At 33.5% G+C, this 11,082-nt stretch overlaps 4 protein-coding genes across 4 annotated transcripts; 2 read left to right on the top strand and 2 right to left on the bottom strand.

The window, feature by feature from the left end:
* Window positions 1–108: 108 nt before the first annotated feature.
* LOC123674963 lies at window positions 109–2,368 on the bottom strand. Its single transcript, XM_045610151.1, has 5 exons — window positions 2,209–2,368; window positions 1,985–2,149; window positions 1,741–1,926; window positions 752–979; window positions 109–541 (listed from the first exon to the last, which is right to left on the bottom strand). Exons 1-5 carry the CDS (start codon window positions 2,353–2,355, stop codon window positions 191–193), a joined length of 1,077 nt encoding a protein of 358 aa, XP_045466107.1. The 5' UTR covers window positions 2,356–2,368; the 3' UTR covers window positions 109–190.
* A 70-nt stretch (window positions 2,369–2,438) lies between these two features.
* LOC123674962 (ribosomal RNA-processing protein 8) lies at window positions 2,439–5,832 on the top strand. The gene is made up of 4 exons (XM_045610150.1): window positions 2,439–2,927; window positions 4,200–5,146; window positions 5,301–5,537; window positions 5,616–5,832. Exons 1-4 carry the CDS (start codon window positions 2,856–2,858, stop codon window positions 5,824–5,826), a joined length of 1,467 nt encoding a protein of 488 aa, XP_045466106.1. The 5' UTR covers window positions 2,439–2,855; the 3' UTR covers window positions 5,827–5,832.
* Window positions 2,956–4,088, top strand: LOC123674964 (mitochondrial import inner membrane translocase subunit TIM50-C-like). The gene has a single exon (XM_045610152.1). The coding sequence runs from the start codon at window positions 2,987–2,989 to the stop codon at window positions 4,052–4,054; it is 1,068 nt and encodes a 355-aa protein (XP_045466108.1). The 5' UTR covers window positions 2,956–2,986; the 3' UTR covers window positions 4,055–4,088.
* A 134-nt stretch (window positions 5,833–5,966) lies between the features above and the next one.
* LOC123674961 (helicase POLQ-like) lies at window positions 5,967–10,860 on the bottom strand. The gene is made up of 17 exons (XM_045610149.1): window positions 10,696–10,860; window positions 9,800–10,642; window positions 9,565–9,743; window positions 9,237–9,510; window positions 8,959–9,161; window positions 8,757–8,902; window positions 8,579–8,703; window positions 8,387–8,499; window positions 8,114–8,328; window positions 7,826–8,057; window positions 7,654–7,771; window positions 7,121–7,278; window positions 6,969–7,064; window positions 6,813–6,911; window positions 6,567–6,755; window positions 6,367–6,501; window positions 5,967–6,228 (listed from the first exon to the last, which is right to left on the bottom strand). Exons 1-17 carry the CDS (start codon window positions 10,775–10,777, stop codon window positions 6,118–6,120), a joined length of 3,318 nt encoding a protein of 1,105 aa, XP_045466105.1. The 5' UTR covers window positions 10,778–10,860; the 3' UTR covers window positions 5,967–6,117.
* Between the last annotated feature and the right edge of the window lie 222 nt (window positions 10,861–11,082).

Genomic DNA, 11,082 nt, shown 5'->3' with positions numbered 1-11,082 from the left:
GAGTTTAAACACGTATTTCTGCAGTAATTTGATTAAAACAATCGCCAAAATGAAATTATCGTGTCCACAGAAGTTTATTATTTGGTCGGGTTCAATAAAAACAAAATAACCATCTTCACCAGGTATATTTACGAGGAAATACAATCAAAAGCAACAACATAAAACCGGAACAATGTTTTTGAACGCGAAATCACGGTATACTTAAATTCATAGCGAATTGCTGTAATTCTTCGCTCAGCTCTGGATCGTCTTGAAAATCCTGATTTATGGGACCCTTAAGACTTTCCCCACACGCGCTCTTCTTGTTCTTGCTACCTATTGGCCTGCCCAAGCGTTTTTTCCTACCTAAACTTCCGTACGAGGGTTCCGTAATGAAAACGCTGTTTCCATCTATGGTAATGCTAGAGATCGCGTTGCGAAGCTCGTTCGCCGATATATCATTGAATTCTGTAACGTCTGGCACTACCGGTAATTCTTTGATGCCACCAAGTTGAGGATTTATCATCAGGTTGCATTCCGGGAACCCAAAGCGCCCAAGAACCTGAAAATAAAGAAAATATCCTCTGTGATTTGGGCCTCTGTGTTGTCTAAATGGCACTTTGAAAATCTATTCGGAGCTCTGTGATTCCCCATTTGAGGTTAGCTCAACATAGATATGAGAAGCAAAGAATATTATTGATACAACTATTTCTATGAATCGATCTGGGATCGAAATGTAAGAAGAGTTTGAATTTCGGATCGAATAACTTACTTGCGAAATGTAAAACTGCTTCTCCTGGGTACCCAAAGAGTCCCAGGATTCTGAAACTGCAGCCTTGATCTGCTGTTTGGGTGCATTGGGATGCATCCAATGGTAAAGAGTCCTCGTCCTTTTGGAAAACAAGGATTTGGCCGCTTTCATAACCTCATCGACTCTTGCGTCTGCTCCCTGCTGAAGGCTATCGGACAATGAGGCCTTGATGTAAATTTCACCCAGGACCTATCAACGGAAAAAGTATACAGTGCGTCCCCTAGTGAAGGAAGCGGTGGACTTATGAATTCTGTGTTGAACAGTACGCCAACTATGAAGAATAGGAGGCCAAAGAGGAGCAAGGACTTTCTGATCCATCTAGTTTATGTTAAATTCATGTTGTATTTCTTTTGCTCATTAAATATTTCAAGGGGACAAAAATTCAGAAGGATCCTGGGTCCCCCCTGTCTCTCCTCAGCGGTGCCACTGGTCTTGAATGTTCGAATTGAAAATTTGGTTATGGTTTCAACCCTTTATACAGAAGAAAAGAAAAAGGAAATAATGTTGTGCGGGATGTTCAAAAAAATTTTTTTCGTTTTACAATGCGCTAAACTTTGGAGCACTTAAAAACAGCTCTGGAAATTATAAATTATGTAACTCAAAACACTAAAAAATGAACTACTCCACAACCCCGAGCAAGTCTGCTTGGTTTCGAAATTCTTAAGACATTTTTACAAAATGAGAGAAAATTCTGAGATGTTGAAATTATCTTTCAGGCTTTTCGATACGAACACTATTTTATTTTTCGAATTATCGGCAAAAATTGTATTTGGAAAATTTTATAGAAAATTTATAAATTAATAACCCATAACTGATGACTGTTTAACTAACGAACATTTTGAAATAAGATCATTTTCCAAGACCGACAAGGGACTGGTATTAATACTTCAATTACACTTAATGCACAGTTGGCGTAGGAGGAAGGACTGAAAAAAAAACGAACAACCTACCTCTTCTGGAATCTCAAGCGTCTCAGCTCTTAGGTTATTTGCATCTGAAAAATTAATGACAAAATCTTCCAAATGGTTCTTCCTCCTTCTCTTCTTTCTTGGTGGCGAGATATACTGGCACCTATTTGAGCTCATCTCAGCGAATTGACCGTTGTAATCTTCATTTCCATTTAAAGTAGCGGAAAACTAAAAATAAAATCAACCTTGAATGAATTAAAACTAATCGGAATATTTTTGCAATCACCATTCTCTTCCTGAATGCCTCATTATTCTGGTTCTCGAAAAAAATCAGCTCGTTGGCCCCATTCTCGAAGTTTCTGGAGTGGCTTGGGCCAGGAGCAGAAGCAGAAAAAAGGTTTGCGTCCGTTCGAATTTCATATTTTGGCAAATCGTCAACGGGGTAACGTATCTGCGTTATGGTTTCAAGTTAGGGCGATATCGCCGAGTAACAAAATCGTTTCTACTCACCTGTTTATTTCCGTATTGCTTGGTAGTGAAAATTTCATTTGCCGTTTCCATTGAGAAGGAAAAATTATCGTGTTTTGTCAAATTATCTTCAAATTCGACGCGCTTGTTTTCTCGGACTTCTTGATCGAGTTTGAAAAATCGCAACATAGAAAAATATATCTAGTCAGCTTGAATCTGACAAAGAAATTGATGTGAGTATAGAAAATAATTCACTCCATATCCCCTATTGAAGCTTCGTTGCCAAGGTTTCCAGAATAAAAACGGATACCTCTTCGATGGATTGAAGTTTTATCGATATCGCTGTAGAGATCGCAGCTGGTGTATTATTGATCGCCAGAGGGTGATTCATTGCTTGCACAGATTATCCGTAATCTGTGACTTCTTGTAATTTAGTTCACAACTATTATTATGACACACTATTTCACCCAAATTAAAAACGGAGGAATTTAATTTCAAAAAAGCACCGGCTATCGGCCATCTACTGGCAAAATAATTAAATGCTATTGCCATTGTTAAGAAGAAAAGTTCACCTGTTCACAGTCAATGTTAAAAATAAAATACGGTTATGTTATGGAAGTTTGAATTTTGTTAGTGTGAAAAAATATTTTTACAATATTTTGTTTATAGACTGCTGAATACCGATAAAAATGGGAAAATTCGCTGTTCCCAAATGGGACTCCACAGATGTAGCTGATGAAATGTGCAACAAATTATTTAAGGTGAATATTAATTTTATTACCAAGTGTTGTGAAATATTAGTGTACAGAAGGCTCTGTTTATGTGTTTTCGTGACAGATTAGTTATGAATTCGAAATGGAAACCAATTTTATCCTTGATCTACTTGAGATATCCAAAATCATATAGTTATCACGTTCCTCTCCCTAAATACAAAAATACCAACTTGGTTACTTGCAAATCCATATTTTATCATACACATTGTTCTCAGAAGATTGTAACTAACTTGGACAAGAATATACCAAAATGTGATACGAATAAAAAGGAACATTCGTTGAAATCATTGAAATATTCTTTACTTTGCTTGGGAATTAGTGTGGTATCAATTGGATCTTACTTAATCCTGAAATATGGACGCCCAAAAGTAGATGAGAGTGGGAATATTCTTGAGGATGAGTATACTGGACTTCCAATTTGGCAACAATACATTTATCGTTGTATTGAGGCTATAAAAGCCTTAACCTCATTTATTCAACAACCGTCTCGTGAAAAATTATTGCCAGATCCCTTGAAACCTCCTTACCATCAGCCTTCATATACTCTAATATTGGAGTTAACCAATGTTCTCGTACACCCAGACTGGACTTATAAAACAGGTTGGAGATTCAAAAAACGCCCCGGAGTTAATTATCTTTTAGAAAATTTGGTCGGATTATATGAAATAGTAATCTTTACCGCTGAACAAGGCGTTATTGTGTTTCCACTTTGTGAAGCCTTAGACCCAAAAAATTTGATCTCATATAAACTGGTCAGAGATGCTACTCATTTTGTAGATGGTCATCATGTGAAGAATTTAGATAAACTCAATAGAGATCTGAGTAAAGTTATTGTGATTGACTGCAATGAGGAATCCGTCAAATTTCATGAAGACAATCTGTTGAATATTGGATCATGGAATGGCAATGATGATGAAGTATTGATTGATTTAACATCATTCCTTGCAACAATTGCCCAAAATGATGTTGAGGATGTGCGGGAGGTTCTCAAATATTACAAGACCTTCAAGGATCCATTGGCTACTTTTAGGCAAAAGCAGAAGGATTTTTTCGCAGAAAAACACGAAAACATAACGATCAATCAACCAAAAATTAAAAGAAACTACTTTTATTAGAATAATTTAAAGAAAATAAAAGTATGAGTCCACATTGAAATTTTATTGTCCTAAAAAAAATAAACACCTTAGTATTTAGTGTTAGTAGAATGTAGTTTAATTATCACAATCATATAATTTATATTGAAAACTTGTTTTATTTCAGGGAACAAATAAGATAACGATGAAAGGGAAACTTAAAAACAGTGGTAAAATAGTTAAAGCAAAATTAAACAAAGCTAAAGTAGAAATCAATAAAAAACTAGCGCAAAGCATTGAAAACAATTTGGTCAATGTAAAAAATGCTGTTAATAAGAAGAAGAATAAACTACTCAAAAAACAGAATCAATCCAAAAAAGGAACAGAATTGCTAGAAACTTCCATGAATAATAACATTAACTCTAGCAAAAAAAAATTGAATCAAAAAAAGAAAAAAGTATCGAAGTTGCAAAATTTACCAAATTTTAAACATATGAAGAATGTGATAGAGACAAAACTGAGCAATGAAGATGATCAACAAATGCTTTTTTCACAAGATTCAATTTCAGAAAGTAGTTGCGTCAACACTGAAAATAAAAAGAATAAACGGAAAAAGAAAAAAGTCGTAGATTCAAAAACAGATATATCAAAAAAAATAGAATCAGACATAGCTAAAGTGAAACAAAAGAAAAAGAAGTTGAACAAAAAAATTTTTAGTGAAACTGAGGATTTAGATGTTACTTTGGAATCAAATTCAGGAGAAAGCACAGCTGTTGTTGAAAATAAAAGCAGCAAACAAAAGAAAAAGAAGTTGAACAAAAACATTTTTAGTGAAACTGAGGATTTAGATGTTACTTTGGAATCAAATTCTGAGGACACCACAGCTATTGTTGGAAATAAAAACAGAAAGGGAAACAAGAGCCTGTCTTTGAGAGAAAGAATGTTAGCGAAGCTTAAGGCTTCAAGATTTAGATATTTGAATGAACAGTTGTACCTTTCACCAAGTAATGAAGCACAAAATTTTTTCAAGAGTGATCCTGATTCCTTCAAAGCGTATCACGAGGGTTTCAGACAACAAGTTGACAAATGGCCAATAAATCCTGTTGATGTCATCATCGAGAGCATAAAAAAAATGTGGGTAATAATGCTTACTAATTAAAAGATGAAATAGGTGATACAATTTTTATTATTGACTTAGTAAAACATCACCTATCTTATCCTTATTAATTAACTCATTATAAAATTCAATTGATCAAAAAAATTAAATAATTGGTTTTTTGTTTTATAGGAATAAAACTCACGTAATAGCTGACTTTGGGTGCGGAGATGCCAAGATTGCTCAGGAGGTTCCACAAAAAGTTCACTCTTTTGATTTAGTGGCAACTAATGAAAGAGTTACTGCTTGTGATATGGCTAAAGTTCCGTTGAATAAAGAAAGTGTGGATGTTGCTGTATTTTGCCTTTCATTGATGGGGACTAACCTACATGATTACCTGAAAGAAGCTTGTAGAGTCCTTAAAATAGGGTGAGATATATTAACATATTTTACTTAAAATAAATTACATTAAGATCCCTATTTGATACAATCTATTATTTGTTGCAGAGGAATTCTGAAGATTGCCGAAGTTGAAAGCAGATTTGATAATGTTGACGACTTCATCAAAGGTGTTCAAAGTTTTGGATTCAAGAATACACAGAAAGATTTGAGCCATAATATCTTCTATTTCATTGATTTCAAGAAAACAACAAATATTAAAAAAACCAAAGGCTTACCAACTCTCAGCTTACATCCATGCATGTACAAAAAAAGATAAATAAAGATTAAAAAAAAATATATATTTGTATTGATATTTTAAATTTAACCTTTCCCTGAAAATTCTTTCAAAAACTTGACTAAGGCTGAAGATCATCTTTACTCACTCAGTTGATTCAAAATAATTTAAAATAATCTGACTATTAGAGCAATTAAATTTATTTGAAACGTTTTTAGTACAAAATTTACAGTATTGAATATACAAGTTAAGTGGTAACATACCAGACAATAAATTATATCTTCATATTCACCATATCAATAAATTAAACAAATATTAACAAATAAAACAAGATTATCGAGGAATACTCAAAGGGAATTGATTGTTCTGATAACCATCACTTACTCCATTCAGAACATCCTCAGCTTCTTCTCTTAAGTTTTCCACTTTTTCTAAGAGCAGCATCTGAAAACATAATCTTAAATGACAGGTGCACCTTGGAAAATATTCTATGTTCTAAGAACTACACCTTCAACCTAACCTAACTTATTCATACAAAGCTCACTAAGATAACAACTAGAAGATAATTGAATGATTTCTTACCTTTGCAGCAGAAATCAATTGCACGGCAACTGTTCTATTCAAATATTCAATGTCTCTAATTAAATCCTCAACGTTCGCTTTGGCTATAGAATGTAAGGTTTTATATCCAGCATTGAACAGTTGTTTGGCGCGGCTCTAAAATAACAATAATTTTTTATTCATTTACAGTTTAATTCTCCTCAAATACGCAATTTAAAGACCTGTTTCACAGCTGGCAATTCCATTAGGGGCATCAGTTCTCTTGTGCAACAATGAGATAATCTCATACTCATTCCCTTTAAAAGATGAGCAAAAGGCCAGAATTCCTCAAGCTCTTGACAGAAACTCACAACGTTGCTTGAGAAAGAAGCAGACGACTGCATCAGATTTTGAACTAATCCCCTGTCAACCTAAAAAAACGAAGCTTTTAAAATCTGAACATTTTGAAACAAGACTTGACATCGTACCCCATACTTTTCTGCAGCATCGAAGATAGGCATTTCATTCCAAAGATCGTATAACATCAACGTCAGATAAAATCTATTTAAAACACGTTCGGAAACAGTCTAGAAAGTAGAAAGTAATTGAAAAATAAACACAAGAACAATTACGAAGATGCTGACCTTTATTGGTTGATTCGACATCATTTTAACAGCCACTGACTCTGTTATCCCTAAAACCTTAGCAGTGTGCAATTCTTTCGGAGGTAGCTGTTGAAACTGACAAGGTGGGAATGATTACACATATTCATTTCTTTGTTAAAATTTGAGCTTACCATTGTGAAGTACGAGCTCATATCTGGTCTTATCTGTTCGCTTAGGTCATATGGTGTTACTAAATACAATAAATGTAGAACATCTAACAAAACGAGACTGTATTGTGCTTGGACCAAGTCTTCATACAAAATATGTGCCCTCGACAATTCTAGACCACCTGAAATAAAATGATTTGAGGGATTGTTCAAACCCATGAAAGGACATTGTATTGTAATAACATCAATATAAATAGGAGAGAAGCGGCACCAATCGTTCATAGCGCTTGAACGATTGGTGTCCCTTTTCTACTGGTGCAATATATTGGTGGAACATATCAACCACAATACCATTCCACCTGATGGAGAAGATATAAATGCAGTGAAAACCTTCAGCATTTAAACTTGTTTAAATTGGTTGGAGTGCTGTATACTCGAATTAAAGGTTAGGTTATGTTTTATATATATATATAGGTATACTTGATTTAAGGGTTAGGGACTGCCCTAATATATTCATGTTTAAAAAAATCTTTGATTACTAAGTTATGCCTACAAACCTTTGATTGCAGCTATTCCCAATTTGCTAATGACCAACTTTGTGTTTTTTTGAATGAGTAGGTGTTTCTTTTTACCCCTGTTTAAATCTTGACTTTCAATATTTTCCTCGCTATTCATCTATTAAAAATAAAATACTTTATAAAATATATAGCTTGTTTTTAGAGAACTTACTGTAGTTTCAAGTTTCAAAGATACATCCGATGCCACTCTTTGCATATTTAGAGTAGGATTTGTAGTTTGTAAGGCGCCTAGGATAAAAAGATCTTTGATAATTTTATCCGTAAGTTTTTTTTGTTCTAGCAGGTTTGCGTTTTGCACTGCCCATAAAGTTTTTTTTGTAACAGCTTGAAGTTCTGATCTTGTATTTGCAATTCCTAGAGCTATACAACTGAGCAGTAAATGTCTGAAATAGAGTTAAATCTTTGATTTTTGAATTAATCATCAATATGTGAAACATACCTCAAACCTTTACCTTCATTTTCATGTATTGACGACATCGACTTATCCATAGGAGATTTCAACAAGTTTATAACCCTAGGGAGATCTCTGCTTGCACATATCAATATACTATCTCCTTTTTCTCCCAATCCTGCTCTACCAGCTCTCCCTATCATTTGTTTATACCGAGAGAGGTTCATGAAATCTCTTCCAATGTATGGAGATCGTAGAATAACCTAAACAAATAAAATTTCTATTTTTTATTTCCAATTTTTATCAACATCTGATACCTACCCTTTTTGCTGGTAAATTAACACCAGCTGCTAAAGTTGAAGTGCAGCAAATGACGGATATTACACCTGATCTAAACCCATCTTCAATACAACGTCTTTCTTCAGTTGTTAAACCTTTCAAAGTAAACAAATTTAGTGGAGTGAAACTTCCAAATTAGTTTTTCGTCAATTATTTCCAGGACTCTATTATTACCTGAATGGTGATATGCAATACCATACGGAATCGAAAATTTCAGTGTTTCACATAAAGTTCCAGTTTCTGCTTTCAGTGCATTTATTAACATTTCTTTTTCCACGGATTTGTGAGTTTTCAATGTCCTGGAAGATATTCATCACACGTATGATATTACTATAAATTTTTATCATCTTACTTAAACAATATTCTTGACAGCAATTTAGCGACATTCTCGCAATTTTTTTTGGATGCACAAAAAATCAAACAAGAACCTTTTGGTACGACTTCCATGACTAATCCACCAAGTTGGTCAGGATCGAGGGCTTTAATTGCTGGTGCATACTTGAAACAAGAAATTCTTAGGATATAATATTAATATGTCGTCGAGTGTTACTCACTTTGAAATCGACTTTTCGCTCAACACTTAGAAAATTGTCTTCATCAGCCTCTAGATTGATTTTAGCGATTTCTGAGTCACATTTAACATACTCTGTGAGTTCTACTGGTCTGAAATTTTTTGTGTAAGCTTCGGCTCTCAAAAAAGTGCATATATCACTCAGGTTACCAATGGTAGCACTCATTCCAACTATCTGTACTTTTGCTGAAATATTTCGGATGGTTTAATTTTACTTTGAATGAATAATTGATAGAAATTTTTGAATAGGCTTATCCCTACCTTCAACAATAGCTAATTTTGTCAAAAGAGCTTCTAATGTTGGACCTCTACCTGGTTCACCTAACAAATGCAATTCATCTACAACTATTAATCCGATCTCATTCAAACGACCTGTCTCTATAAGACTATTGATCAATCCAAGAGCTTTTTCTATTGTCGCTATAAATACAGAATTTTTTCTCCTTCTCTTCCTAGGAGGATAAACACCCTTACTGCCTGCATATTCTTCAACCAAGAAATCTAATGCTACAGCAAAAGGGGATAATGTCCAAACCTATAAAAAAAGTAACTATAATAAGATGGTTTTATACTTAAAAGTCCCTATTACCTTTTCCTGCACAATTGCTACAAAAGGCAAAATGAAAATTGCATTCTTCTTGAAACAAAGCAATTCTCTCAGAATGAGAATTTCAGCAACCAAAGTCTTACCCCCACTTGTGGGTAAAGCATAAATTAAATTCTTTTTTTTATGAATTGCTGGAAGGTTCAAACACTCATCTTGCCAATCTAAAAACAAGGTAGAAGTATAATGTGACTACTAGAAATTTTCAACTCATAATTACCATAAAGATCATCTATTCCTTTGTAAAGTTTGATTAGATCTTTCACTTTTGTTGGTAATCCGTAAAAAGGGCCTAATTCTTGAAATTGTGCAACTTCTTCAACAAAAGAGAGATTGGATGTTTCAGCTTTCTGTAAGGTTACACTTTTTGAAGCATTAGCTAACAGCTTGGTTTTAAAGATGCTGCTGAAACTCATGTTTGAACTCGAAATATCGAGAAGACTTTTATTTTCCTCTTCATTGTCTTGAAGTTGATTTTCACTTTCACAGAGCATTTCCAATACATTTTCATGTGTTGAACTTATTTTCCCTTGAGAACTTCCCATATGGCAGATTGAATTCTCTATTTCATCAAAAATTACATCCATATCACTTTGGTTCAGTAATTCTGATAATGTCCTATTATATTTTTTTAAGATAGAGTCCTTATTTGATGTTGAAGACTCTGCTAGTTTGGGAATTTTAAATGTTTCCTGATCCATAATATCATCATCTTCAATTTTACGTTTACCATATGAACCATTATTAGATGAAGATGGATTTATGGAATCTAGTGCATTTTCTATTTGCCCCATTACATGGGAGTCATCAAAAAATTGAGAAGGTAAGGAGCTTTCCACAGCATTAATCAAATTTGAATTATTAGCTGACTTAGCTTTTGGCGTAACAAAGTTAATATTAAGTTGCCCTTCGTTATTTTTTTTTACTGGAGTCTCTTCTATCTTATCAAAGAATATCGCTTGGGTAGTAATATTATCAAGAGTATCTCCCAATTCGTCAGCAACTGTAGAGCTACCAAATAAACAATTTTGTCCACTTGAACTTTCTTTTTTCTTCTGGGTACCTGCGACAATAATATTCAATAAAAATCATAATCAGTACATACATTGCACTCACTAGTTATTATATTTGTTATTGCCTTCTTTTTAGATACTTTGTCCTCGCGATTATGAATGTTAGATATAGAATTGAATGGCATATTTGTTAAAAAATTTTAAGTATATTTTAAAGTAAATTCAATGAATATGTTTATATTAAACATGGAAACAAAAAGTAATATTTGAATTTTGCGGTTAAAAATGAGGAAGATTCGAACTACTTACAAAATACCTACTGTTAATAAATAAACTTGAATTATTAGTTTGCTTTAGGTTGATCATTTTAGTATCCATGAAACAATAATGCTTATCATAGCTTTGTATGCATACTAAAATTAAGAATTAGGTGCTTGAAATCTTAAGTAGTTTTAGTTCATATGGACCATAGTTCAAATAAACATATGTC

This window comes from Harmonia axyridis, chromosome 3 (assembly GCF_914767665.1).
Source record: "Harmonia axyridis chromosome 3, icHarAxyr1.1, whole genome shotgun sequence".
NCBI classification, from domain to species: Eukaryota; Metazoa; Arthropoda; class Insecta; order Coleoptera; family Coccinellidae; genus Harmonia; species Harmonia axyridis.
Note: the sequence above shows the minus strand (reverse complement) of the source record. Positions and strands in the feature narration are given on the sequence as shown.

Excerpts from the sequence above, each read along its gene's own strand:
- LOC123674963 (XM_045610151.1), bottom strand. The coding sequence starts at position 2,355 with ATGTTGCGATTTTTCAAACTCGATCAAGAAGTCCGAGAAAACAAGCGC. Across the intron at positions 980-1,740 it reads CGCTTGAGATTCCAGAAGAG|GTCCTGGGTGAAATTTACAT; the intron begins GTAGGTTGTTCG and ends TTCCGTTGATAG. Across the intron at positions 542-751 it reads AGCAGTTTTACATTTCGCAA|GTTCTTGGGCGCTTTGGGTT; the intron begins GTAAGTTATTCG and ends CTTTATTTTCAG.
- LOC123674964 (XM_045610152.1), top strand. The coding sequence starts at position 2,987 with ATGTGTTTTCGTGACAGATTAGTTATGAATTCGAAATGGAAACCAATT.
- LOC123674961 (XM_045610149.1), bottom strand. The coding sequence starts at position 10,777 with ATGCCATTCAATTCTATATCTAACATTCATAATCGCGAGGACAAAGTA. Across the intron at positions 7,772-7,825 it reads CTTTGAAACTTGAAACTACA|ATGAATAGCGAGGAAAATAT; the intron begins GTAAGTTCTCTA and ends TATTTTTAATAG. Across the intron at positions 6,912-6,968 it reads TGTCGAATCAACCAATAAAG|ACTGTTTCCGAACGTGTTTT; the intron begins GTCAGCATCTTC and ends TCTACTTTCTAG.
- LOC123674962 (XM_045610150.1), top strand. The coding sequence starts at position 2,856 with ATGGGAAAATTCGCTGTTCCCAAATGGGACTCCACAGATGTAGCTGAT. Across the intron at positions 2,928-4,199 it reads TGTGCAACAAATTATTTAAG|GGAACAAATAAGATAACGAT; the intron begins GTGAATATTAAT and ends GTTTTATTTCAG. Across the intron at positions 5,538-5,615 it reads TGTAGAGTCCTTAAAATAGG|AGGAATTCTGAAGATTGCCG; the intron begins GTGAGATATATT and ends TATTTGTTGCAG.